General features: G+C 51.8%; 2 protein-coding genes across 3 annotated transcripts; one reads left to right on the top strand and one right to left on the bottom strand.

Moving 5' to 3' along the window:
• Positions 1 to 3,603: 3,603 nt before the first annotated feature.
• ddx49 (DEAD (Asp-Glu-Ala-Asp) box polypeptide 49) lies at positions 3,604 to 9,798 on the bottom strand. The gene is made up of 13 exons (XM_007898910.2): positions 9,639 to 9,798; positions 8,771 to 8,894; positions 8,299 to 8,384; positions 8,072 to 8,193; positions 7,308 to 7,495; positions 6,966 to 7,106; positions 6,771 to 6,846; positions 6,428 to 6,504; positions 6,138 to 6,235; positions 5,710 to 5,784; positions 5,530 to 5,618; positions 5,006 to 5,077; positions 3,604 to 4,447 (listed from the first exon to the last, which is right to left on the bottom strand). Exons 1-13 carry the CDS (start codon positions 9,766 to 9,768, stop codon positions 4,277 to 4,279), a joined length of 1,449 nt encoding a protein of 482 aa, XP_007897101.1. The 5' UTR covers positions 9,769 to 9,798; the 3' UTR covers positions 3,604 to 4,276.
• A 2,135-nt stretch (positions 9,799 to 11,933) lies between these two features.
• On the top strand, positions 11,934 to 26,014 carry LOC103182055 (homer scaffold protein 3). 2 transcript variants are annotated; one of them, XM_042342747.1, is made up of 9 exons: positions 11,934 to 12,104; positions 20,243 to 20,399; positions 20,576 to 20,707; positions 20,923 to 21,030; positions 24,140 to 24,285; positions 24,782 to 24,938; positions 25,203 to 25,313; positions 25,413 to 25,493; positions 25,668 to 26,014. In XM_042342747.1, the coding sequence occupies exons 1-9, from the start codon at positions 12,100 to 12,102 to the stop codon at positions 25,863 to 25,865; spliced, it is 1,095 nt and encodes a 364-aa protein (XP_042198681.1). In that variant the 5' UTR covers positions 11,934 to 12,099; the 3' UTR covers positions 25,866 to 26,014. The 2 variants fall into 2 exon arrangements, with proteins under 2 accessions (XP_042198681.1, XP_007897100.1); XM_007898909.2 differs by lacking the exon at positions 11,934 to 12,104 and adding an exon at positions 16,792 to 17,339 and having other exon boundaries at positions 25,668 to 26,013.
• Positions 26,015 to 27,244: the final 1,230 nt, after the last annotated feature.

The raw sequence follows: 27,244 nt of genomic DNA, 5'->3' as shown, positions 1-27,244 counted from the left end.
AAGAGAAAAGAGGGGGAGAGAGAGAGAGAGATAAAGAAAAGGAGAGAGAGAGAAAGAGAGAGAGAGAGAGCGAGACCACTGCTAGCAGATTGAGACGAGGAGATTGACTGGAGGAGCGAAGAAAATAAAAAGAGCACTTGTGTGCCTTGTCAGCGAGGCGAGCGAGACCTGGGTCTCACACATCTACTAAACTATTCCTGTTACCATCCAACTAGCCCTTGGAGAGAATGCAATAGGACTGCTGAGTCCCTCCCTGCTCCCACCTTGTCGAAGGAGGAGGAGGAGGGGCTCACTGCTCGACCAACAGTCACCTGCTACATCCTATCGTCTGTTTCTTGTTAGGAGGAAAAAAGGGGATGTTCTTAGTGTGTGAATAAATAAAAAAAACAAGGAAAAGCTTATCTCACAGTTGTTCTCTTTGGACGCTACATTTAGCGATTTTTTTTTTTAAAACGCTGTAAATCCGAGCAGTTAAGTAAGTCGTCACCGTCGAGAAGCGAAGATTTGTTTCCTTGTTCTATTCCAAAAAAAAGACCGAGAGAGAAAGCAAGAGAGAGCCAGTTGACACAAGACCTGCCTTCCAGCCTCCTGTTCATTCAATCTGTTCCAAGGTCGTGAGTTCAACTCTGAGATGCAGGTTTTCCGCTCTCCCACCAATCCCTCCCCACCCATCCCTCCAACGCCCCACTGCCTCTCCCCTATCATCTCACGTCGATTTTCTCCCCAGATCTTTCACAAGTAGCTGATTTTAATGTGTCTTCAAAATCGGGCGGGTGGGGGGGAAGGGGGTATCGCGCCAAAAGTAACTGTGGACTTGCTTGTCAGTCGCCGAGATGGTAGTGGCTGTTTTGGGAGGTGAATGTGCTTTCGGGCGCGGGTGTGCCGATTTTTACAATTTTTTTTAAAAAAACAAAATTTTCCGCGGAAATCCAGCGGGAAAGTTCTAGTCTGTAAATGCAAGTTGTTTCGGGCCATTTGGTCAACCTATTTTTTTTCCCCTTCCAACCCTTCCCCACCCCTCCCACCCAGTCCCTTATTTTCCAGACAAAATGGGAAGAGTAATAACTCTATTGTAAAAGTACTGGTACACGGAAGAAAGAGGGTGTTTGAACCTGCTCATCTGCTAATGTCGATTTTTGTTTTCTTCTGTATATGTATAAGTGTGGAAACGACGAAAAAACTGGTTCCTGCGTGGAGTCTCGTCTTAAGCTAAGCGAGAGAGCTGAGAAACCGAGCTTGTGGCTGCCATTCGGCTCATTCCAAGCCCCGGGCTCCGCAGAGAGATAAGTGCAGGGGAGAGAACAGGTCAAACCAGGAGTGTGGGAACGTTAGACGCTCTCTCTCCGTGTACTAAGCCCAGAGACAGGTCAGTATTCAGCAAGGCAAAGGGTGGCCCTGACTCGGGCAGTTGATGAGGATAGTGGAAAGGAGGGAAAAATCACATTTTGTTTTAAAATCGGGTGGGGAAAAAACTTACAAAAAAAAACTGAACTTTATGGGGTAGACAGATGGGTGGGGGCTAGTCGCACAGTTTAGCAGGGAGTTGCATTTTAGTGCAGTGTTGAGCGGTAGGGCAGTGTTGAGGGGTGTATATCACATGGGGAGGGAGAAAGTGATGGTGTATTTAAAAGGCTACGAGCAGACTTAATTTGAGGAGTGGTGGGAGAATCTGCAGCTAATGGTGTACTTCGAGAGAGAGGAGCCAGTCAGATCGTACAACCAGCGCTATCCAACATCGCAGTCAATCGCATATGATGGGTAAGGTGCTTTTGTTATTGGGCTTTGTTCGAAGGCTGAATCGTGAAATCGTTTTTGAAAAATTGCTGACGTGTTTAATGATTAATTTCTGTGAGTGAGATGTTTGTACAGTGTTTATTACTGAAATGTTTTCAATTGGAGCCATTGCAAAGCTTTGTCTTCGGTGCTGTGTGGGAGACACCCTCTAGCTGGGCCCTGATGGTTGACTTTGGCAGATGCCTTGACCCCTGGGCCACTTGAGTTAAATGATCGACGGGAACATTTGATCTTACGTGGCAAAGAAAATAGTGACTGAAAACACCAGCCAAACGCAACCACTGACTTTCTGATAGATGGTGCGTGTGTATACACGGGCGATGGAAGAAACCCAGCAGAATACATGGATGATTACAGTTGCCTCTTGGATATGACTGACAGTTGTCAACGTGAACACTGGATACTGAAGGCTGTGGGGGGTGTAATCCTAACTAGACACTAGAATGAGTCTTAAGTCAAGTGAGCATGTCGTGTCTTCCACTGGCGATGCTGTGGATGAGCCAAACTGGGTGAGCAGCAACAACCTTTTCCCCTTGTGCTTTGGCAAGTATTCCCATCCCACAACATCTGTAGCTCCCCGTGCACATTCAAAACAAAGAAAATCCTCCTGCCGATCCAGTACAGAAAGGCAAAGTGCCAGTAGCCAGCTCGATGGGGTCAGAATTCCGTGTGTGCTCTCGTGCTTCCCGAGGTTAAACCTTCGCTATCTAGGCTGCCTGGACACCACCACCTTTGGCTTCAGGCGACCAATTCAACCTCAACACCAAAACTCGCAGCTTTCGAATACACGAGTGTTACAACCCAATTTTAAATTCTTGCCCCTCGTCTACAGTGAAAATACGCAGTTGAGGGCAGTCGATAGACTGACTTATTTTACCCTCAGCCCGTTTGGGATTTTGAGAAGACAGATAACAGTGGCCTGAATAACGAATTGCCCTCAGTATTGAGGTTCCCAAAGGTGGGGGGGGCACTGAAAATGTTGGGGTGCAGGGTCCTTCAATACACCGGAGCTGCACAGTAGTAATTACGGGCTTGTCTCTTTACCTCCCCCCCCCACAAAAAAATTAAGATCAAACAAATTATTTTGTGTAACCCACCCCCTCAAATCACTTGTTTCCAAAGGTATAACTATTAAACAAGTTAGATTGTCTCTTGCTGAGTATGTTTGGCCCACACTGTGTGTGTGTGTATATATGCATGCACAGGCAACTGAGCCAGGTCCTGCACCCCTCCCACAAAAATACTGGTGTGTTTGTAAGCACCAACTGGCACACCCATCCTGCTGGTAAGAGGGTCGAGAGGGACAGCTGCTGTGGAATAGGGACGACGGACAGACGCAAAGGTAGCCTATCCTCCTGTCAAGTGGTCGAGATGTTTTATTGCACAGGGTTTGGCTGAAAGGGCTTCTCGTTTTAGGAAAACTGGTTTGTGATTTTCTTTTTGGTTTTGCTTTTCGGCTTCCTGGCAAAATCATTTCATAGTTGTGTGTAGGCTTTTTGGTAGATGATAATCGATTTTATAGACCCCCCCCCCCCCATCAAATGTAGTGACCCTTAACTCACTCCACCAACCCCACCCCACTTTCCCTGGATGGCTTTTTTTGCTTACAGCTGTTTAGTTTCTTTTCTTGCGTGGCAGGGAGTGGAGTTACGATTTTTTTTTAAAAAAACTCCACGACAACTGGTTTTGTATCCGTTGAGTGGGGAAAAGAACCTTTTCTGAAGAACATCTCTGAATTGTTTTATTTTCAACCTATTTGTCTGCTGTAACGTATATCATTAATAAAAATTAGCTCTGGCATCAAACAAGGGCATTCATTGTCTGTCTTTTATTTTGCTAGATGTTAGGGTATCCAGATTATGATTTGACAGGTACTTACGCACACAAATCAACCACGTGGTACTGTATCAGGTGAAATCCTTAAGTCATTTCAAGTGAGTGGGACTAAGCTCGCTTGAGATGCTTTTCTAAGTCGAATATCCTGTCAATCAATGCTCAATACTCCAATGGTCTAGTGAGGTATTGAAACCTTACCCTTTAACAGGAGTCAACCACTTCAGAGGAAAAGTTTTGCCAACTAGAAAAAAAAGTCAATTCACTTTACACTTTATTCTGTGAAGCACTTTGAGCCGTCTCGAAGACGTGATAAGGCGTTGTGTCAAATGCAAGGATTATTAAAAGACTGGTATCTGAGCCACAAACTGCCCAATAGCAACTCTGCAATAGCTGAGTTGCAGAATAAAAAGCAGTCGCTCTTAAGAAATATACACTGATTGTGTGTCATACACAGAGTGGCTGCTGCATATGTTCAGGACTAGAATCCATTGGGTGTGAGGTACAATCAGCTCAAGTCACCGAAAGAAGTCTTAGATCCTTGTTTTTTCAGATGGGAATTAATGTTTTGAAAAGGTTTGAGTTCATCAAGAAGGGCCCAGCGATGAGTCTGTCCTGAGTTCCCGGTAACCTGCCCCCAGTTGGCAGCTCATTCTCCTTTGGCAGCCTCTTTCTCTTTCCTCCTTCGCTTCAGCAATTTGTGCTTCAGCTGAGCTTCCTTCTGCTTCTCCAATGTCTCCTGAATCCGCTCTTTGAACTTCCGTTTCTCTTTCTTAATTTTAGCCAGTTCGCTTTTCCGTTTCTCCTCCAGGTCTGGATCCTTTTTTTTTTTCGTGGGCAAAAAAGAAGAGAGCCGAGAGAATTCATTACAAAATAATCCATTTCAGCTTTCGCAACAGCATCTCTACCTCTCTGATCTGCTTAACCTCCACTCCCCCGACCCCGCTGCCCGCGCTCGACTGGCTTCGGCTTCCCGCGCGTCCCCTCGTGCTCCCCGGTCCACCACGGATGGCCACGCTCTCGGCTCTGGAAGAACTCTGGAACTCTCTTCCTCTACCTCTCGTCCTTGCCCCTTCCTTGCCCAGCATCGTGCTCTGCCACTGTCGTGGGCTCTGGGACGCATGAGGGGCAAGTTGTTGTCGTAGCGCATGTAACACTGAAGTACAGTCTGGTAGGATATGTTCCGCGCTGCAGTGACACGTTCCGGCCATTGGAGGCAGTGTTCCTATTTACTTAACTCGAAGGGCGCCCCTAGTGGCATGATAGGGGAATTACAGGCTCCACCTGTGGCCACTGCGCGTGGCCGCCAACCGGTAGCCACAAAGCCACAGTCTGGCAATGCACCAACGTGTTCCTCTGATAGTTTGCCGTCTCCTACCTTCCCTTCCAGAATCATCTGTTTCTTTTTGTTAATCTCCTTCTTTTCATCGAAATCGGTCGATTCAAGTTCCTGCGAATCCCACCCCCGAAAAAAAACAACATCAGGCAAACAATTACGTACCTACGTACGTTAAACAACTCCCCCACCGGCCAGAGTTAGTTTCTCGGTTTTTAACAGCATTAGAAAGTGAGCAAAATACATCCGACACATTGAAATCCCACCAGAGGAGAGAAACCGCAGGGAATGGGTGAAGAGGCATAGTCACCCACCTTGTTGCACACAAGTACTATTCTCTTCCACCACCACCCCTCCGGACATTAAGTAAAGACAGGATCAGGGTGTGTAACTCTGACTTATTCCAGACTCCTAGTTTAGAATGGCGTCTGAGAAGACCCCCCCCCCACCACCACCACCGCCCCCTCCCAAATCCCTGTCCTGCACGATTTAAACTCTCCAGTAAAAACGGTTCAGTGTTTTCCCAGCCCCCTGATCTTGTTTCCGCCGCAATTAAACGTACTCACAATCTCACATTCTCGCCGTGTGACGTTCACGTGAGTGAGGATACGCAGCACTTCCTTCTCATCCGCGGGATAATCCTTCAGTTTGGATTCTGTTGAGGCAGTGACACAAACGTCAGATTTACATTGAGATCAGGAGCCGTTGCTTGGAGATTATGTTGAGTCTGTCACCGTGCTACTTACTGATTTCTTCCTCAATGGCGTGAAGCAGGTGGATGTCGTACTGTGTCACCAGAGTGATGGAAATGCCATGACGACCTGAGGGAGGAAACCGTTTGTGCGTAACGTATCAAGGAACCAGTGAAAGAGCAACAAATACCCCGAGGAGGTAAGTCTACGGAGCGAGAGGCAGTGTGCAGCAACTATTCGCCAACAAAGCTCTTCTCACGACCCTCTTCTTTGATCTGGCCTTTGGTCATCCTCCAAACCCCACCCCGATCCCAACCCCCAGCTCGCATGAAACTCCTTGACTGCCCAGGGCCTTGGGACGTCCTCCCGATGTGTAAATGTATGTGTTGCTGTTGGGTTGTTGTGCCGAGAGCTGCCTCAAAGCAGTGGAAAAATGTAGCACATGGATAACGACCCAAGCAGTGACCAGACGCTCTCCGTACCTGCTCGTGCAGTCCGGCCCACGCGGTGGATGTAGATTTTGGGCAGGCCTGGCGTGTTGTGATTGATAACCATCTGGACTGTGGGGATGTCGAGACCGCTGTAGAGAGAGAGAGAGACTTAAAGACTGAATTCACAACAGGTAACAAGGCAAGGATTCAGCTCAGACGACAAACACCAGAACTGTGAGTATTTTCATATCTCCCTCTTCTCCCCCACCCCCACATCTCGGCCCAGAGTACACCAAGGCTACCATTTACATGTTGTGCAAATAGTCTAGAACGTTCCGTACCGAGCGGCCACATCCGTGGCGACGAGGATCTTGAAGACGCTGGATTTGAACTTGGCAAGAGCAGCGAACCTCTGCTTCTGTACAAGAGGGAAAAAGAACAGGCGTCAATCAATCTCCCTTCCTGAGAGCTATCCAACGAGTCCTGATGGGAAGGAAGCACCTGTGTGGGTAGGCCTGGGCTCCAGCAATGTGACATCTCCCTGCCTGGGGCTCACGTAAGGACATTCAGACCATGCACGATAAAGGATCCACAAACTACTAACAGTGCCCACATCTCTTCCTCCCACCCCTTCTCCCCATTCCAATAAGCTCTTCCCCCACTTGAGTTCAAACCAGCCCTGACCTGTTGCATCATTGAGTGCAGAGCCACACAGGGAAATCTGAATTTCCGCAGCATCATGTTCAGAACCTGGCACATTCTGCAAAACAGGAAATAACGAGAAGTGGGTCAGTGTTGGTTAACGGCTGATTCCACCAGCCACCCTCTAATTGTAAAGTACGTCTAGATTACCACCCCCTCCACTTCCACTGCACTCACTTGCACGTGTTGGTGAAGATCATGATGGACCAATCCTCATGTTCATCCTGAGTCTTCTGGATCAAGTGAACAAGATAAGCTTCCTTCATTCGCTCTGGGATCAGAAGATAGCGTTGCTCCAGCTCATCTACTGTGCGAACTCTACAGAGAGAGAGAGAGACACATACACACACGCACAGTAAGAGAGGTCAGTAACACGGTTCAGTACAACATGTCCTAACTGACCTATGAGCGCTCGATGCTGCTCTGAGGTGCTCAATGTGTAAAACTGCTCCATGTGCACCCAATCAATAGCCGCTAATAACAAGACCATTCAGTTCAGCATCACCAGGGGTTCCTTACTCAGACTTGGACTCCCAGAAGAATGGACGGTTCATCGCAATCTTCTTCAGCTCCTGGAGCGTGTCCGTCAGTGTGGCACTGAAGAGCAGTGTCTGCCGTTTGGCAGGGATGGCGCCCAGGATGACCTCCAGGTCCTTGGTGAAGTCGGTGCAGCCTTGCTCCAGCAGCCGGTCAGCTTCGTCCAAAACCTAGGACACAGATCACCTATTAACCCCGAGCGAGGAAGCCAGGACCGCCATCCGTACTCACTGAGCCATCAAAGCAAAATCCACTACAGTTTGGCGCAACTTCACAATCTCTGGAACTAAAACACTTTGTGGCATCACAGATCAACCTTCGAAATATTCAGTCCATTAATGTAACAGCGGAATGTTTTTGCCACGAGAGGGCGGTGGTGAGTTTGGGAAAACCCCTCTTAATAATAATAATAATAATATTAATCCTTGCATTGGATACATAGCTTCTTATCACGCCGTTGAGACGTCCCAAATCGCTTCACAAAATATACAGTGACTGTATTTTGTGGGTGAAACGCGGCAGCCAATTAATGGTAAGAAACGGGTACTGCAAGGTTCTCCACAGTCACTTCCGACCTCTTTCCTGCCGTTCCTCCGTTCTCCCGCACTCCGCAAAGAAACCAGACTGCCAGCAGCTTCTGAACCTGAAGCGTGTGACAACGTACACACGGAGAGTTGGCGCCTTAAAATGATCCCATTCCAATAGAATCATTTTTTTTGTGTAAAAAATAAAACCCTCCGGCTTACCAGAAATTTAATTTTCTTCAAGTTGAAAGTGTTGGAGCTCTTCAGGTGGTCGGCCAGTCGGCCTGGAGTTGCTATGACGACGTGAGGTTTTCTGGAGAGCTCCAGGGCCTGTTTCACCATGTCTGGAGGGGGGGGGAAGCAGAGAAGAGAAGCCACAAGGTAAGACTTTAGTGTCAGTGCAACTGCCAGAGCCCAGCTGGTCCCTGAATCCCCTGATCAACACGTACCCATTCTCCCGACGATCATGCAATCCTTCAAACCAATTGGCTTCCCCAGGACTTGGAACTGCTCGGCTATCTGAGAAGCCAACTCCCTGCCGCCACAAGCAAAGAGAAAAGAGTTCTTAATTCTGGTAAAATGCTGATGCGTCACTTGTACAAGTTAACCGAGCCTCTGATACCTTCCCTTGTAAAGAGCAAAACAAACTGGTTCTCAACTGACAACAACAACAATAATAATCCTTGCAATTTGATGCGGCGCTTTCCCACCCGTTTCGAGACGTCTCCGAGCACTTCGCGGAATATACTGTAAAGTGGATTGACTGCGTATTTTGTGGGCGAAACTCGCGGAGGCGCCAGACGGGTGGGGAAGCGTGGGAAGAACCAAGCCTTGCACGTGTAAAGCTCCCACGCGGAGCGAGTGGAAGGGGCGCCCGGCCGCCAACTCTTTCACCTCCTCTCACGGAGCGTTTATATTCACCTGGTTGGCGACAGCACCAGGCAGAAGATCCCATACGGGTCCTCGGAGAGTTTCTGAAGGATCGGAAGCACGAACGCTGCTGTTTTTCCACTGCCCGTCTTGGCACAGCCCATGCAGTCTTGCCCTGAGAAGGTGGGGGGGAGAGAGGAAAGAAGAGGCGGATGTCGGAACCTGGCAACCACCTCGACGGACCCTTTTTCACACCAGACGGGGCACGGCCGGCAAAGGCAGACCCTCTCACCCGAGCCTCGCGAGACTCGGCGGATAAATCAGCAACCGGGCAGTCCGGAGCGCGGGGGGAGTCGCGGGGGGAGTCGGGGCCCTCCGGTGTCCTCCCCGCCTCGTACTCCCTTCGGCTGATGTCGCGTCGACGCCACCAATCCAAGGGGCAGCGACGGGTCCTCAGAAACCCGCAGACCACCACCACCCCCCCCACACCCCCCCCTCTACACTCACCACACCCCCCCCCCACACCCACACCACCCCCTCCCACACCCCCCCTCTACACTCACACCACCCCCCACACCCACACCACCCCCCCCACACCACCCCCCACACCCACCACACCACCTCCCCCCACACCCCCCCCACACCACTCCCTCTACACCCACCACACCACCCCCTCACCCCCACCCACCCACCGCTGTGAGGGCAGCAGTTGAGGGCCACAACTGGCCTCAGTGACCCTGGGGTTTGGGGGTGGTGTTGGTGTGTGGGTGTGGGTGTGTGGTGGGGGGGACAACATCTGGGCCCCCAACACCAGTGGCAGCCACTGTCGAGGGGCCCCAGAGAGACACGTGTCCCCGGGAGGGGAGAGAGAGGGGGGAACGGTGTGCCCAGGCCTCAGGCCTCGGGCCTCGGCCCTCACCTCGCAGGATGGCCGGGATACAGTGCTCCTGAACCGGCGTCGGCTCCTTGATGCCCAGCTGCCGGCTCTGCTGGATCAGCCAGTCCCTGATCCCGAGCTCCTGGAACCCCGTCCCCGACGCGGCCGCCATCTCAACCCGGAGGGCGCCGCCGCCGCCGCCGTGTGTGCGCGCGCGCGCGCGTGTGCGTCAGACAGCGTCACTCACTCCCGCGACGCCAACGCGACGTCGTTACGTCTTTCCAGCCCGAACCCCATCGTTCCGCCATCTTTGATGCTGGCAAAACAGATCCCAGCTCTTTTTTTAAAAAAAAACCGATCCACCGGCAGCGCGTTAGAGATTAGGTCGGTGAAGCTTTGACGGCTCGACTCCCGCCCCCACCCCCTCTCCCTCCCTCCCTCCGGCTCCGTTGTTTGGCCCCTTACGAGGCACCGCAAATGCACGGCGGCACCGGCGATTTGCGCCGCCACGTTTGATGCTGGCAGCCGTGTCGCCATGTTTGATGCTGGCGACCGCGCCGCCATGTTTGATCCTGGCAGTCGCCGGACACCGCCCCCTGGAGGCGAGCTCTGGGGCAGCATCTGCTTAAATGTGCATCTGCCTGGTGTCACTTATCTACTGGGATTGCTGCAGTTATTTTGGTTTGGATGGGGGTGGGTAGAAGGGGCGAGGTGATCAGGAACTGGATAGTTTTGTCGATCTTTAGGGATCTCCGTGTGGGATTTTCTCGCCCCGGGTAAAAAAGTTAATAACAATAATAATCCTTGCATTTGATTCAGCGCCTTGTGGCACAGCTCTCTGCCGTACGTCGCTGCCAAGGGTAATGTTTGTATCTTTGGGCAGGCAGCCAAATTGCCCACAGCAAGGTCCGACCCACAGCCACGAAATGATTTGTTTAATCTGCCTCAGCGTTGGACAACACTCCGCCAACAGTTCGGTGCAGTAACTTTTTAACATTTTTTGGTCGACCGTAGGGTGTCCTACGCCGGCAGAGACATCCTTGAGTTTGCTCCGTGTTTATAATGATAATCCCTGCATTTCATATAGCGCCTTATCACGTCTTCAAGACATCTCAAAGCGCTTCACAGAATATACTGCAAAGACTGGGTATTTTGTGGCCGAAATACTTCCCTTATGTTCTTAATATTCTAGACATTTATAAACATTCCTGTGTTGTTCCTCCCAAATGTTACTCTTCCCTGATACGCTCCTAACTCATTGCTCTCGCCCACTCTATACATAGAACAGCTGCACGACTTTCCGAGACATATGTTGGGACTAACACTCCAGTGTTGTGTTGCTGGAGGTGTCGTCCTTCGGATGAGACGTTAAACCGAGGTCGACTTCTGTTGTTTTGTGCGATGGCGGTAAAACATTGTGTGAAGAGCTTCGAGCAGTAAAATCCCGTGAAGAGCTTTGAGACTTCTTGCCGGCGTTGCGAGGCGCTGGACGGAACGCGAGGCTCACTCCTGCAGAATTCCCTCTTTCCCGGATCCTTGAGGCTAATTGCGATGGCGCTCCGGTTAATTGGATGCAACTAAATTGCAGCGTCGCCGAGAAATAAGGGAGTGCCACAGACTCTAACCCCCTCTGTGTTGTGTGCGGATGTCGTTGACTCCCTCTCTCTCTCTCTCTCTCAAGTCTTTTCTTTTTCTCTCCCTCTCTCTCACATTCACTCCATCCCTCTTTATCTCTGTGTGGTCCTTCTCTTAGTTGGACCCTCATTCCCTCCCCTCCACTCTGAGTGACTACTCAACACATATGGTCCCTCCATCACTCTCTCCCCCCCCCACACACCCACACTCCCAACCCCCCCCCCACACACACCCCCACCCCCCCACACACACCCCCACCCCCCCCCACACACCCCAACCCCCTCCACACACCCACACTCCCAACCCCCCCCACACACACCCCCACCCCCCCCCCACACACCCCAACCCCCCTCCACACACCCACACTCCCAACCCCCCCCACACACACCCCCACCCCCCCCACACACACACCCCAACCCACACACACACCCCAACCCCCCCCACACACACCCCCCACACCCCCCTCAGACAGTGCCGGTGTGGCCCCACCAGACGGCAGCACCGAGTCCCAGTCGCTGAGCTCCAGTACCGTTAGTTAGTTACATTGTGTACCAAAGAAGCGGAGACAACGGGGGGCGAATAAAAAGGCTACCGGTCGCCCCCGGAGCGCCCAATGCAGGGAGTCAGCGGCGGAGGGTGGGACCCCGACCCCAACCCCGACCCCAACCCCGACCCCGACCCCGACCCCAGCCCCGCCGGGGAGGCGGGGGGAGCGGGGGGGGCAGTCCCGGGCGATTCCAGCCAAGTCCGGGAGCAACAGCAACAACAACAACAGCAGCAGCACAGGGACTCGGGGCAGAAACGGAGAGACCCCGAGCGCCGGGACTCCAGGAAGAGGAGAGAGCGAAAGAGGATCGTGGACAGAAAGATGGGGTGAGTGTGCGAGTAAATGGGGGGGAGAGGGAGGGGGAGAGGGGGAGAGGGGGGGGGGGAGAGGGGGGGGAGAGAGGGGGGAGAGGGGATAAGCGAGAAAGTCTGAGGGATTGGGGATTAGGGGTTGGGGTTGAGGGGTTGAGGAGGGGGAGAGGTGGTGATGGATGAGGGGAAAAGGGGGGAAAGGGGTAGAGAAATGGGTTAGAGAAGGATCGGGGGGGGTGGGGGGTGAGGGAGGGTGAGAGGGGGAAAGAAATGGAAATGGTGGAAAGGGGGGAATGGGAATGGGAATGGGAAGGGCGGAGGTGAAAAGGGAAAATTGAGAGGAGAGAAAAGGGACAGAAAAGAGAGCGGTTTTGTTTTGTGGAATGAAAGAAAGTATCGTTTAGACTGAGACTGAATGAAATCCTGTGACCAAATGCCTTCCCCTCCAATCTGTGGCACTGACTCTGGTTATCTCTCTCTCTCTCTCTATCAGTTCTGAGTCTACATGTGTTTTTGTTGTGTGAGTGTGAGAGTGAGTGTGTTTTTGTGTGAGAGTGAGTGTGAGAGTGAGTGTTTGTGTGTGAGTGTGAGAGTGAGTGTTTGTGTGTGAGAGTGAGTGTTTGTGTGTGAGAGTGAGTGTTTGTGTGTGAGAGTGAGTGTTTGTGTGTGAGAGTGAGTGTTTGTGTGTGAGAGTGAGTGTTTGTGTGTGAGAGTGAGTGTGAGAGTGTTTGTGTGTGAAAGTGAGTGAGTCTTTGTGTGTGAGAGTGAGTGTTTGTGTGTGGAGTGTTTGTGTGTGAGAGTGAGTGTTTGTGTGTGAGAGTGAGTGTGAGAGTGAGTGTTTGTGTGTGAGAGTGAGTGAGTGTTTGTGTGTGAGAGTGAGTGTGAGAGTGAGTCTTTGTGTGTGAGAGTGAGTGAGTGTGTTTGTGTGTGAGAGTGAGTGAGTGCGTTTGTGTGTGAGAGTGAGTGTGAGAGTGAGTGTGTGGGGAGAGAGTGGTGTATTGCGAGTCCTGATGCATTCCATGCGTTGGTCAAACAAAAGCGTTGTCGAAACAGTTCTTCGTCAACTTTGGGGAACAGAGTTGGTTGAGGGGATGGAGTGTGGAGTTAACGTGGACCTGGAGGGGATGGAGGAGGTGGAGGGGGTGAAGGGGGTGGAGGGGGTGAAGGGGGTGAAGGGGGTGGAGGGGGTGAAGGGGGTGGAGGGGGTGAAGGGGGTGGAGGGGGTGGAGGGGGTGGAGGGGGTGAAGGGGGTGAAAGGGGTGGCATTAGAACTTGTTAGACAAAAGAAGACCGAGGTCCATCCGGTCCACCTTCCGCGATCCTGGCAGTCGCCACATTTCGTGTCCCAAACTATCCACTGTATCCCCTCGACATTGTTTCCGAACACATCTATACACTGTATCCTCACTATATTGTTTCCGAACACATCTATACACTGTATCCTCACTATATTGTTTCCGAACACATCTATACACTGTATCCTCACTATATTGTTTCCGAACACATCTATACACTGTATCCTCACTATATTGTTTCCGAACACATCTATACACTGTATCCCCTCGACATTGTTTCCGAACACATCTATACACTGTATCCCCTCGACATTGTTTCCGAACACATCTATACACTGTAACCTCAACATATTGTTTCCGAACACATCTATACACTGTATCCTCACCATATTGTTTCCGAACAGATATCGAACTCATTTCTTCTCGAAAGATCAACTCTCTCTGCTTCCAGCGTCCGTCTCCCTCGGGAGCCTATTCGGTAACACGTTGGGTGTTGGGTACATCATTGTCCCAATCCCCCGCTCCCCCCCACCCCCCACCATGCCTCCGGGTGCCTGATGTTGCATGCTTCAGTAACATAACGGTGTCTCGTCATGTGTCTGGGGGGGGGGTCGACCCCCTGTTTGCCTTGGGTTCAGGCTGGTCCAGCACTGGCTTAGATGTCGCCCACCACGAGGCGAGTGTTTGCGCTGAACAACAATACTGTACTTTGCACTGCGGATTGGTGGTGTATTTGCAGACGCTTTTGTTCCCTTAATCCACGACTGTTTGGGGGACGCTGCTGTGCGCAATTGGCTGCCGTGTTCCGCCCACAAAATACGCAGTCTTATCCACTTCTGTATATTCTGTGAAGCGCTTTGAGACGTCTCAACGACGTGATAAGGCTCTATATCAAATGCAAGTATTATTATTATTATCATTATTACCTTCTAAACGCGCCCTGATTTCCTCAATTTTCACCGATTGAGCAGTGAGTGACGACAATGTTACCGGAGTGAGAGCAGCGGAACTCAGCGGTGTGTGAGAGAGAGTGATGTGTGTGTGGGTGTGTGTGTGTGGGTGTGTGTGGGTGGAGGGTGGGGAATTTATCTCCTTGTGCGTTGCATTTTTTTATTGCTTTACACCACCTCAGAGCCACACGGAGCCAGGCTGTTAATGAGAGCTTTGGACGAATAATTCACATTTATTACGTTGCATTTTATCCCAGGCGCAAAATGTTCGCATCTACAGCTCGCTTGAGGGTGAATCATTAGAAACCTCGCTCTTCCTTTTTTTTTTCAAAAATAACTAAACAATTCTTGCGGTTGATGGAGTGTCTCATCACATCGTGGATAGATATTGGTTAGGTCAGGGTATCGAGGGATATATTTAAGCGCTCTGAGACGCTACCCTGCCCGGAGGGCGCTATATAAGTGCACGTTGTTGTTGTTGGCTATGGGGCCAAGTGTGGGTAATTGGTGTTGAGGTACCGGTCAGCCATGATCTTACCGAATGGCGGAACAGGCTCGAGGGGTTGAATGGCCTAAGCTCCTGTGCCTACGCTCCCTGAAGCGCTTCGCAGGATTTTACTGTGAAATGGAGTGAACGCCTACAAAAACACACGGTGTCTAGACTTCACAGCGAGACGAGGCCGCGAAAGGCGAGGATGGTTTATTGAAAAACATTGTGTATCTTTTGTTGCTTTAGAGTCGAGCACATTGGCGATTTTTTCTGTTCCTGTACGTTGTTACCCTGCAATCTGTCAGAGACGTACAGTACAGTATTTAATCTGTTGAAGGGAAGCACAGTGCAATCACTCGCTGACCCACAAAGATAAATCAGCAAACTTGGTAACATGTAAGCTGATAACCTTCACGAATGGTGCTTTCTGTACTGATAGCAGCAGAGACAGAGGCGCCCTCATACCATCCAGCTTTGCACTTGTAAATCTCTGTCCTCACTTGGAATCTAAGCTATTTTTTATATAATAACAACAACAATAATAATAATCCTCGCATTTGATACAGCGCCTTATCACGTCTTCGAGACGTCTCAATGCGCTTCGCAGAATACACTGTAAAGCGAATTGACTGCACATTTTGTGGATGAAACCCGGCAGCCAATTGCGCACAGCAGCGTCCCCGCAAACATTCGTGGATTGAGTGACAATATTTTTTTTAAAAGGGATTATTATCCCCGGGAAAGCGATCCGCCAATCGACTAACAACCGAGTTCCTATTTACTGTTGGGTAAACAGAGGCGTGTGTGTGTGTGTGTGTGTGTGGAGTAAGGAAACTTGACCAACGTTTCACCCGCCCGGGAATCGAACCCGAATCCTCTCGCTCGCTCGCGACGCGAGAGCTCTAACCACTGAGCTACAGGATTTGAAATGAGAAAAGGTATTTTTTTTTTTAATCTGACCTTCAATCCCATCTTTCAAACCAGGGCAGGTTACGTAAAGTGCTTACGTACGTCGCAAACTGGCACTTTCTCCATCTGTTTCTCCTGTTACTGGAATTAATTGACACGATGTTAATTGCTTTTTCATCTGCTCTACATAACCGTACTCTATAGGGGGCAAAAGAAACCAGGTATTTCATCTAACCTCGCCTGAGGTTTGCTAAATTTATCCTTGTTCCCCCTCCCCAAACCTTTACATTCGCAAGTCACGTTAAATGGATAACCCACTTGCTATTATTCATGCCTTTTTTTTTTAAAAGAGAATTTTTTACCCCCCAAAATGCTGGATCATTGTCCTCTCTCGATCTTCAGTCACGCGGATGTATTTTCTTAAGCTGGAAAATTGATTCAACCCCTTCTTCATTGAGAAAACCTGTCACCGTTGTACCTGATTTGCTATGAAATAAGACGATTCCAGTCCCTGCTTCTTGATGCCTCGTCCAATTGTATATCAAACCATCTCCAGACACTTCACAGACAACGTTGCTGTTGTCAAAGTCTAGTAACTGCTTATTTGCAGGCAACCAGTTGTGCACTCGGCAACATCGCGCTGTACAGCCACGAAGCCAACAAACAATTTATCTGGTGGTTCATTGCTGAGGACACGGGGGGTGCGGGTGGTGCGGGGGACGGGGGAACAGAAACTCCCCTTTACTAATAAATGTCTTTAATGTCCAGTTGAAGAGCCGGGCAGATGTGACCTCAGATTAACGTCTCATTCGTAGGATGGAGTCTCTGGCAGTTTGGTGCTCTTAACACCTTTTTTTTTTCCTCCCCCACCCCACCACCTCACTCCTCACCCAGCGCTGCCTTGGAGCTTCAGCCTAGACTAGGAGCTCAAAGACTCGATCAACTTGGGGTTCGAGCCCACAACTATCTGGTGAAAGTTTGGATGTTGGCTCAGGTATCCATCTCAGAGACCTGGGAGGGGATTCCTAGAAATGTCCTTTGACCTTGACCGTGAGGGCATTGGAAGTGATGTGGGAAGCTGGGCTTTGTAATGGGGGGATATTAGCACAAATACACTCACACCTGCACACTCTCACACTCACTCTCACACCGACGCACTCTCACAGTCACTCTCACATCTAGATACTCTGAAACTCACTCTCACACGTAACATACGCACTCTCAAACGCACACTCACACACGCTCACCGAGCCAGGAAGCCGGCAGATGAAAGCAGCTGGTGCTTCTAATGCGGAGGAAATGTAAGGTAATACACATCGGTGCTAAAAATAGGGAATATCATTACTCAATGAAGGGCAGGCCAGGACGGAAAGTAGAGCAGGGGAAGAAGACTGTGACACTGACTGAGTGCGGCTGTATTTACTGGCCCACTCCTGCGGCTGAGCTCACAGTGTTCGGGCGCTGTATGTAACTCCGAGAGAGTGTCCGGTCGGTTGGTCGGTCGGTCAGTCACTGGGAAGTGTTGGGCAGCACAGATGGAGCGCGGGTTCCTGGCGTACATCCCGGAGGATTACGGGAAAAGCAGCGAAGGTGACTTGGGGTTCAGGTGGGTGAGCTTTGAAACTAAAGTTTTAACAACCGTGTCACTGCGTGTCGAGCAGGAGTGAAGGAAGGAAAGAGAGGAGAGAGTCAGAGAAAGACTGGGTGCTTCGGGGATGGTGTGTGGGGTGGGGTGGGGGGGAAGAGGAGTGGGTGTGAGGGTTTTGGTGCCCTGTGTATGTGTTGAGGAGGGTGGTCAGGGTTTGGAGGACAGAAGGAAAGGGGCTGTTAGGAGACTGAGTGGTTGGTTACGTGGATGTGTGGCTATGGGGGAGTGTTGTGCTGTTAGTTGGTTTGAGGTCTAGGGAGTGTCTGAATATAGGATCCTCAGTGGGTGGGGAGGGGAAGAGCACTGGGGTGTGGGGGTGAAGGGTGGTGAAGCCTGTGCCCACTGTGGGGAGGTTGTTGGGTGGGTGGTGGGGGAGGCAAGGACTGAAGGAAGAGGTGTTGAAGGACTCGAAGCTCTTTTCTCATTCGAACCTGCGTCTTGTTCTCAAATGTCTGGGAAGGTAATTACTCGTGTTTGGGAGGAAAGGGGGTGCACAAAATCACACGGGCTTAAGTGACCGGGGGATTCACTGATGGATGATCATGTCACCCAGTGCCGAGCAGGAGGAAGGGAGAGCGAGACGGGGAGGAAGAGAGGAAGATGATGTGGATTGGGAGAGAGGAAGGGATGGAGAGAGAGGGCTAGAGTGAGAAAGTCTCGCGCTTCAGGGCTCAGTTGCTGTGTAGACGCTAAGTGTTGAGTTGTTGAATAAGATGAAAGCTGCACACGCCGGACGGAGGCTTTTAGATGTTGTGATTGTTTGCTTGGGTGTGCGATCATTCACAATATTTTTTTTCCCCCCCCTGAACACCCCGGTGTGTGGAAGGTTAGGGTTTCAGCGCATTCCTTGGGTTTGATCCAACGCCTTTCAGGTCGGGAGGACGTCTCAAACCGCTTCACAGGATTTACTGTGAAACGCAGCCAGTGCGTGTATTTTGTAGGCGAGCGTTACACTCAGCCACGTCCCACAAACAGCCGTGAACTGAGCGACACACAATTCTTCCGAAAGATTGTCAGCCAAGACACCTGGAGGGAGAAACTCCCCCTTGATTTTTTTTCCCGGTAGCCCCCGGGATCTTTAATGTCCACCTGAAGAAGCAGAGACGGGGCAGGGAGAAACCTTGGGAAAGTTTCCTTACTCCGCACACACACACATGCCTCTGTTTACCAGCAGTAAGTAAGTAGTGACTTTCCGGGGGTAATAAGCCCTTTTTTTTTTAACAAAAGTGGTTACTCAATCCATGGACGGTTTGTGGGACGTCGCTGTGCGCAATTGGCTGCCCACAAAATACACAGTCACTCCACGAAGGCGTGATAAGGCGCTGTGTCGAAAGCAAGGATTATTATTATTATTATTCAAGACAAATTGCCTGAAATCCATCCGGAAACGCGGTCGGTCAGGCATGCCAGGGATCTCAGTCCTCCCAGATCACGGACAATGGTCGGAATTCGGGAAATGAAGAGTTCTGTGTTGGCGAATCGCTCGCGGATAAAAGAGATTAAATCTTAATCCCCCTCCACCCCCCCACCCCTCCCCTCCTGAGAGTTACAGGCAACTGCTGGATCAGGTGCCTCCTCTCTGCACACAATCACTTTCAGCATCGCTGTGACCAGTCAAAGAGGGAGAAAAAAATGCCTGCAACGACCGCTCCCTCCCTCCCTTCCTCTCCTCCTTTCCTCTCTCTCGACACATTTCTCTCGCAAACTAACCTAGATGTGCAGTGACCCCGAGTATTGCTGTGAGCTGTGTGTGTGTGTTATACACTGTATATATAGAGGAGAGAGAGAGAGAGACATTTACAGCCTGGGATGAAGTGAAATGCTTCAACCCCTCATGTCCCCATCGTTTGGGTCATCCTTGTCCTCAAGCCCACTTTCCAGCTCCGTCCCCACAGCTCAGCACTCAATCGACCTACTAAACACAAGGCTATTTCGGAGTCCTGCTGCGGGGGACACTGCCCCAAAAGCGAGAGAAAAGTCTGATTTAAGCCACTCTGAGATTGAGCCCAATTTGGTGTGAATCTCCCTGATTTCTAGCGGAGGATTGATTGTGGAACCTCGATTGGATCGTTTTCCCCGCCTGTGCTTTTTAGGTCAGCCGGGTGTCTGACACACATGAGCTCTATCCGGTTAGCTTCCCGCTGCTTGTCCAGCTGGGATCACCCTACCGTAGGGCTTTGGTTCGCAGGCACAACGGGAGCTGAAAGGCACACCACGCCCTCTGCCCTTAGCTTTGGTTTGGCAAGAACACGCTTGGTTGGAGATGAAGAGGAGAGAGAAAGAGAGGGGAGAGCAAGCGGGAGAGGGAGAGTAAAAGGGAGCAAGAGCGAAAGAGATAGATTGGGCACGTTTATATGGAGCAGATGACACACTGAGCCTGGGAGGGACCCTGCCACTGAGCCGGAGGAACCGTGGGGGGGGGCGTTTGGGCAGCGATCTAACAAATTAGAGCTTTGCAGGATTTACAAATATTATTTCCTCCACTTTTCCATTCACATATTTGTTTGCTGATCGTTAAAAATCAAGTCTCGTCTGGTCACGTGGGCTTTACGAAACCCGGCGAGACTTTTGCGGGACCTTTGGCTAAACTGTGTCGCTCTACGGGGTTTAAAACCTGCGACGTGTCATGTGTCTCTGTTTCCTGGGACGTCCTCCCGACGTGAAAAGCGCTGAATAAATCCAGTGCGCTGTTGTTGCTGTTGTCTCTCTCTCTCTCTCTGTGTCTCTCTCCCTCTCTCTCTGTGTGACTGAGTCTCTGTGTCTCTCTCTTTCTGTGTCTCTGTGTGTATCTCTCCCTCTCTCTGTGACCGTCTCCCTCTCCCCCTCACTCTCTATCTCTCTCTCTCTCTCTCTCTCTGCAGGGAGCAGCCTATCTTCAGTGCTCGAGCTCACGTGTTCCAGATTGACCCGGCCACGAAGCGCAACTGGATTCCGGCGAGCAAACATGCCGTCACCGTCTCCTACTTCTACGACAGCAACCGCAATGTGTACCGTATCATCAGCGTGGGCGGCACCAAGGTGGGTCTCCACTGCCCCGCCCCCCCCCCACTCCTCTCCTCCACCACCCCAACCGCCCACTGACCACCTTCGTTCCATCCCCTCCCCGCCCCACCCTTCTTCCCCCCCCACCCACTCCCCGGCTCTGGATGTCTTGGCTCCTCACCGGCTCCTCGCTGTGACTGTCTCTCTTTCAGGCGATCATCAACAGCACCATCACCCCCAACATGTCCTTCACGAAAACCTCCCAGAAGTTCGGCCAGTGGGCAGACAGCCGGGCCAACACCGTGTACGGCCTGGGCTTCAGCTCCGAGCAACAGCTAGCGCAGGTACGTACATCACAGGTCCCTGAGCCAGCGCAGGTACACGAGTACAGGTACAGGCCAGCAACCAGGACCTGAGCACAGGTAAAGTGAGCGCAGGTATGTCAGCGCTCGTGAGTGGGGTCTTGTGCCCCTCGATGCTCTGCCCTCCCCCCGGCCCTGCCCCTCCCCCCGATCCGGGCTTTGCTGACGTCCCATTCCCCGTTATATTTTTCTCTTAGTTTGCCGAAAAATTCCAGGAGGTGAAGGAAGCGGCTCGATTGGCCAGAGAGAAATCCCAGGACAAAATAGAGCTCACGAACCCCGCCCTGGACATCGCTGCCCCACAGGTGAGTGGGGGGTGGAGTGGGGGGAACGGGATGGGGGGTGGGGTGGAGGAGGGGGTGGGGTGTGAGGGGAAGCCAGGCTCAGGGTAATGTTAAAGTGCAAACAACAACAACATCACCTTGCATTTATACATTGCCCTTCGTGCAGGGTTAGTGTCTTGGATGCTTAACAGGACAAACGGTGACAATGTGTTGTAGCCGGGATGGAGAGGGTGGGGGGGTTGTTCAGGCAGTTGCTGCAGGGTTAACTGAGCATGTATCTGTGTGTGTGTGGGGGGTGGGGGTGTCTGTGCGTGACAAGGTTAATCCACAGGTCCTCGCTCACCTGTTTTTCCTCTCGGCTCAACTCTTTCGCTTCTAAATTTAACCTCGCCCCCTTTGCTATCCTCTCCGCCTTCCACTCGCTTCTCCTCGTGTTTCCCTCTCTCGTGCCACGTGTCCGTCTGCCGATTGGGGAAACCCCGGCGTTCCCACTCGCCGGCACTTCACGGGATTAGCCACGGATTCCCGTAGTGTAGTGGTTAGCGAGAGGAATCTCGGGCAGGTCAGGGCGAAACCTTGGGCGAGTTTCCTCGCTCCACACACACACACACACCTACCAGTTTACCCAGCAGTAAGTAGGAAGGAAGCCGATGGGAATTGGCTGCCGCGTTTCGCCCACAAAATACACAGTCACTCCACTTGATAACATAACCTGATGTGATGAGGGGCTGTATCACATGCAAGGATTGTTATGGTGATGATGATGATTATTATTTCGTTGTAAAGTGCAGTCAGTTTCCTGGCCATTGACTGCACACGTCTCTGCAGTTGAACCAGTTAGCGCTAACGCTCCAACACGGAATGAATCCATCTTCTGGGGGTGAGTTATGTAGGACAGAAGGTTCCAAAAATACCACCAGCTTCAGCCTGGGAGAGGGAATGAGGCCGTCTCGTGGCTTCCCCTGGGTCCTGGAGACCCAGCCTGGCCATGAACCTACTGGGCTGATTCTGGGGAGGTGATGGGGGCGGGAGAGGAGAGAGGGAGGGGAAAGGGGGGAAGGGGGAGAAGGGGAGAAGAGGAGCCGGGGCTTTTGCTCAGGGGGGATTAACGAGATGTGTTTCAATGACGGTAACTGGTCGTCAGATCTGCAAGCTGGCGGGAGTTTTATTTAGGGTAATAATCCCTTCAAATAAATAAAATAATAGCACAGTAACTTGATCACTCAATCCACGACTGTTTGTGGAGACGTCGCTGTGCACAATTGGCTGCCGCGTTTCGCCCACAAAACATACGGTCAATTCACTTGGCGGTGTATCCCGTGAAGCGCTTTGAGACGTCCCGAAGACGCGATAAGGCGACTGTGTCAAGTGCAAGGATTATTATTATTATTATTTCCTTCCAATCCGTGTAAAATTTCCGTCCTCTCATTTTCAATTCGCATTTTCTTTCTCTGGCACATTCGAGGTGAGGAGGAGGAGGAGGAACGTTGGCCCTGGGGACGAGAGGTTTATACACTCGTTCTCAGCTTCCCCGACTCAGCGCCGTGTGCCCTCGGGCAATCTGGTTATAACTTGGCAGCTTGTTTCTGTATCCTGCACTCCCAGGGTTAGAGACACAATAACGCTCCCTCCGAGTCTACAATGTGCGTCCACACTCCCAGGTCAGGGTGAGGGACACAGTAAAGCTCCCTCTACACTAACAGTCCACACTCCTAGGTTACAGTAGAGCTGTCACTCTCTCTGTCCCTCCGTGTGTCTCTGTATAAGCGTCTCTTTCTCTCTGTGTGACTCCGTGTGTTGTTCTGCTTGTGCTGGTCTCTCGCTCCCTCTCTCTGGCTTTGTCCAACTCACGATCAGATGTCCGATATGAAGGGATGTGTGTCGCTGTGTGAAGAACAATGGATTTTGTGCTGAATCAGTATCTGATCTGTTTAATTATATACACGTCCCCCTTCCTTCCCCCCCACCCCCCACCCCCCGCCCGGCCCCCCAACCCTTGCTTGTTTCAGGACGAGCTTTTTTAACCACAGATGCAGGAACCGAAAATCTTTGTCCAAGACTTATTGTCTGCGGGCAGTGCACTGCGGGGAGTAACACTGAGCTACCAATATTGGTTAAAGGGCACAGAGCCTGCCGGGAAATGCTGGAGACACGTAACTTTAATTGAAAGCATTTGGATATAGTTTTAGATTCCTGAAAGCCAAGAAGAATTCAGCTACAGTCTCGTCCTTAATCTCCGTGTGTTGTGTGTACGTGTGAGTGTGTGGGTGTGTTTCTCGTTCTGTGTGTGTGTCTGTGTGTATCTCTCTCTTCGTTATGTCTGTGTGTGTGTGTGTGTGTGTGTGTGTGTCTGTTCCTTTTTGTCTCTGGCTCCCTCTCTCTAGTTGAATTCTGCCCCCTCTTCCCCTCAGTTTTTAGTTCCTTACGGGAAAAAAAAAACCCACATCTGTTTCCTGTAATATAAATTGGCTGGAGCACTCAGGCTCACATCCTGACATTTCACCTCCTGCCAAAACCCAAATCGGTGTCTTGTGTCACTCTCAGCCCTTTGATAATTAACCCCATTATCCAATAAACCCACAGCACTCAACTTCGCAATGTTGCTCCAGCCGTTCTCCCTCTGTCCCCAGGCTTCCCCCGTCTTCAGGTCGTTCCTCTTCCTCCGCCACTGTCGAGCGCTCTGGGACGCTAGCCTGCGTGAGGGTAGGGCGGCCCGAGCTGGACAAGCAGCGGGGAAGCTTACCAGACAGCGCTCTCAATGGCCAAGCTGTGTGGTTTTAGCTGGTTAGACTCCAGGAGTTACCCCAACTCTGGGCTCCCTCCCCGAGCCTCGGCTCTTGCCAACCTGCGCCTAATACTTTACGGAATTAGGTTAAGCAGGATGTGTCCTTCCTGGAAGAGCGAGAGAGGGAGAGAGCGCATTCCAATTCCGACAATTTATCTCTGGGATTGCCAGGTGTAGGTGGGAGGTCTGGAATTCTCCGTTTGGTTTGGAGACTCTTACGCAACGGTGATGGGTTTCCGTGTGTGTGTCGGGCAAAAAAAACATCATAACTCGCCCGTGTTGTCGCTCAGCTCTCCACGGATTCGCGACTGTGTAACGTTTTCCTCTGTGATTGGTTCCGTGCAGGACCTGTCCTGTGGGGGCCTTCACTCCCCACCGCTGCCCCCGGCCAGCGCCAATGGGCCCGGGGGGCAGAAGCTGTACCGGGGGGAGAGCAGCGACGGGGAGGGGGTGCTGGACGGAATACGGCTCAAGGCCATGTTCTCCCAAAGGTAATGACGTCCAACACGCAAACTGCACTCCCATCACGCCAGCACTCGCTCGTCTCTCTCTCGGTCCCACACGTGACGGGATTCCTGACCTCTCCAACCCATTCCCGGTTCCAGCCGTGCCCGTTGGTTCCCAACGTCGCGGTGAATTGTATCTGGAACAAAAATCCCCTCCCTCTTTCTCTCTCGCCCCCTTCCACATCACCCCGGATTGCTTTCCGGGGTTAATAATCTCTTCACCACTACCCGCCGCGCCCCTAAATTTTTTTGGGTTATTATACACGACTGTGGGACACTGCTACGCATTTCGCCCACAAAACACACGGTCACTGCACTTTAACACAGACTGTCTGATAAGCGCTCTCGCTCTCTCTGAGATCTCTCACTCTCTTGTATACACACTCTCGCGCTCTCTCTCTCTCGCTATCTCGCTCTCTCTCTCTCTCTCGCCCGCGCTGGCCCACCGTGCCCTCTCTGAGCGCTGTGTCTGTGCCTGTAGCTCGGTGTGCGAGCCGCAGTGGGAGATGGAGCTGTTTGGGCTGCAGGAGAGCAATGCCAAGCTGGTGCAGGCCCTACACGAGTCCAACGTCAACGTGGAGCAGTGGAAGAAGCAGCTCTCGGCGTACAAGGAGGAGACGGAGAAACTGCGGGAGAGGGTGAGGGAGTGGGCCAGGGAGAGGGGGGGAGGGACGGACGGACCGTGGGGGAAGGGAGGGAGAGGGGGGAGAAGGGGAATACAATATATAGTTTGGGACGCAACATGTGCAAGTGGATGGTGGAAAGCGAACTGGATGGATGGACCTTGGTCTTATCTTACGTAGACGTTTATGGGTAACTGAGCATATCTGGGGGATGGGGGATGGGGGGGGTGCGCTGGTTCAACCCTTGAGCTAACTCTGTGTGTGTCTCCCACCCCCCAGGTCACGGAGCTAGAGTTACAGGGGGAAGACGCCAACACAGTGGCCACACAGAACACGGACCTCAGCCAATCAGTGGAGGAACTGGAGACGCTCCTAAAGGAGAAAGAGGAGGTATCTGCTCTGACAGCACTGCCCCTGGGGTGGGGGAGGGTGGGGGGAGCTGTAACACTCTTTCTTTCTCACACTCTTTCTCTCTCTCCCCCCCATCAGGAGATCCACTTGCTGAGAAGCCAGAAAAGTGATGTAAACGAGATCGAGAGCGACCGGGAAGAGGCTTTGCTCAGGCTCCAGGTGTGGCCCCCCTCTCTCTTTCCACTCTATCCCCTCTCACACTCGGTCTCTCTCCCCCACTGACGCTCTCATTCTCACACTCTTTCTTCCCCCACTCCCCTTTCTCATACTCCCTCTCTCGCTCGCTCTCACACACTCTGCCTCTCTCTCTCTCTCTCTCTCTCCCTCGCTTAGGCTGTGGAGAGGAGGAACGTTGAGCTGGAGCAGCAGTTGCGGGAGGCTGAGGAGACTCTGGGGGAGAGGCTGGGGGAGGGGGAGCGGGTGCGGGCAGATGCCCACCGCCTGCTGGAGATCCTCGACATCAAACTGTACGAACTCAACGACCTGAGGCAAAACCTGGCCAAGCTGGCTGAGAGAGACCCCAAATCCTGAGCAGCCACCAACCCAACCCAACTCACACCTCAACTTTCCACCCTAACATCCATCTCCAACCCCAATGTCACCCAACCTCCATCCCCTAAATCCACTCCCAAACCTCAACTCCCCCCAAACTTCCACCTCAACCCCAACCCCACCCAAACCTCCACCCCATCCCCAACCCCCAGCACCAACGTCTCAATGTCCACCCCGGCCCCACTCCAACCAACCACCCCCCACCCATCCCCTAAGACCCCCAACTTCCCCCACCTCGCCACACAACTCAACTCCCCCGATGTTGACCCTGGTAGAGACTGCTTCCTCACCCCCACCCCCCACTAGCTTGTGACTCAGTTCCTGCACACCTCCTCCCCACCGCACCCCCCCCACCCCCCCGCCCGACCCCACCACTCATTTATGGTAGTTTTTATTTATGACTGTAAAACATCATCTTTGAGAGCTTCACGGGCGACTGCTGTGGAAAGTGTAGTGACTGTGTGTTTTGTAGTCGACGGCGGCAGCCATTTTCCGCACGGTGACATCCGCAAACAGCCGCGAGGGGAGCGACTAATTTTCCTGAGGGCCAGGACACTGGGAGGGTGGGGGGGAGAGAGTGGTGAGAGAGAGATTACCTTATCAGGATTTACTGTGAAATGGAGTGACTGTGTACTTTGTGGGCGAAACACAGCAGCACAATTGCGCAGTGATGTCCCACAAACAGCCATGAAAGAATTGACCAATTTTATTTGGGGGACTGCGGGCCAGGAGAGCAAGGAACTCCCTTCTCTTTTCGAATAGCGCCACGGGATCTTTAGCGACCAGCTGGACAGGCACAGACAGGATCTCGGTTGATGAAAGAGATGCCATTTTCTCTCTCCTGGTGCCTCTTTTCAAGGAGGGTTGGGTCCGGTTAACATCGGGCTCGGTGTTTAATGGATTCCTCGAGCTCAAAGGGTTGGGGTACATTGCTCACCAGCCTGTCAAGTGGACGGGGAGTTGGGGGAGGTGCAACATCGAGGTTACCTATTGATATTTAATCGTGGAAATAAATTGATGTGTTAACCTGAGAGAGAGGGGGTGTAATTTGGCCAATTTCTCTGAGGAACATTCAAACCCCAATGGCTGTGCAGGTAGACGGAGCTGAATCGGGTATTTACCTCCTCGGAGAAATATCTCAAAATATTTTTAAAAACTTCATCATTAATATTCTCGAAGGCTTGTGGAGGCAACGGATTAGCACTCGGGCGCACAGCTGCTCGGGAGAGTGTCTTGGGGCCCCAGTTGCTACGTGGTCCTGCTTGGCGTCACTATGGAGACGGTGGTAGAATGAAATGACGTGGAACCCACCCACTCACCCATCCTCAACCTTCCCTGCTTCCCCACCCCCCACCCCC

Source organism: Callorhinchus milii, unplaced genomic scaffold (assembly GCF_018977255.1).
Source record: "Callorhinchus milii isolate IMCB2004 unplaced genomic scaffold, IMCB_Cmil_1.0 Scaffold21, whole genome shotgun sequence".
NCBI lineage: Eukaryota > Metazoa > Chordata > Chondrichthyes > Chimaeriformes > Callorhinchidae > Callorhinchus > Callorhinchus milii.
This window is presented reverse-complemented; position numbering and strand designations above follow the sequence as displayed.

Coding starts and splice junctions, on each gene's coding strand:
- LOC103182055 (XM_007898909.2), top strand. CDS start 17,269: ATGGAGCGCGGGTTCCTGGCGTACATCCCGGAGGATTACGGGAAAAGC. Junction 20,708..20,922: donor CCGAGCAACAGCTAGCGCAG/GTACGTACATCA, acceptor TTTTTCTCTTAG/TTTGCCGAAAAATTCCAGGA. Junction 21,031..24,139: donor TGGACATCGCTGCCCCACAG/GTGAGTGGGGGG, acceptor GGTTCCGTGCAG/GACCTGTCCTGTGGGGGCCT.
- ddx49 (XM_007898910.2), bottom strand. CDS start 9,768: ATGGCGGCCGCGTCGGGGACGGGGTTCCAGGAGCTCGGGATCAGGGAC. Junction 8,895..9,638: donor TATCCCGGCCATCCTGCGAG/GTGAGGGCCGAG, acceptor CCACCTTCTCAG/GGCAAGACTGCATGGGCTGT. Junction 6,847..6,965: donor ATCTTCACCAACACGTGCAA/GTGAGTGCAGTG, acceptor CCTGTTTTGCAG/AATGTGCCAGGTTCTGAACA.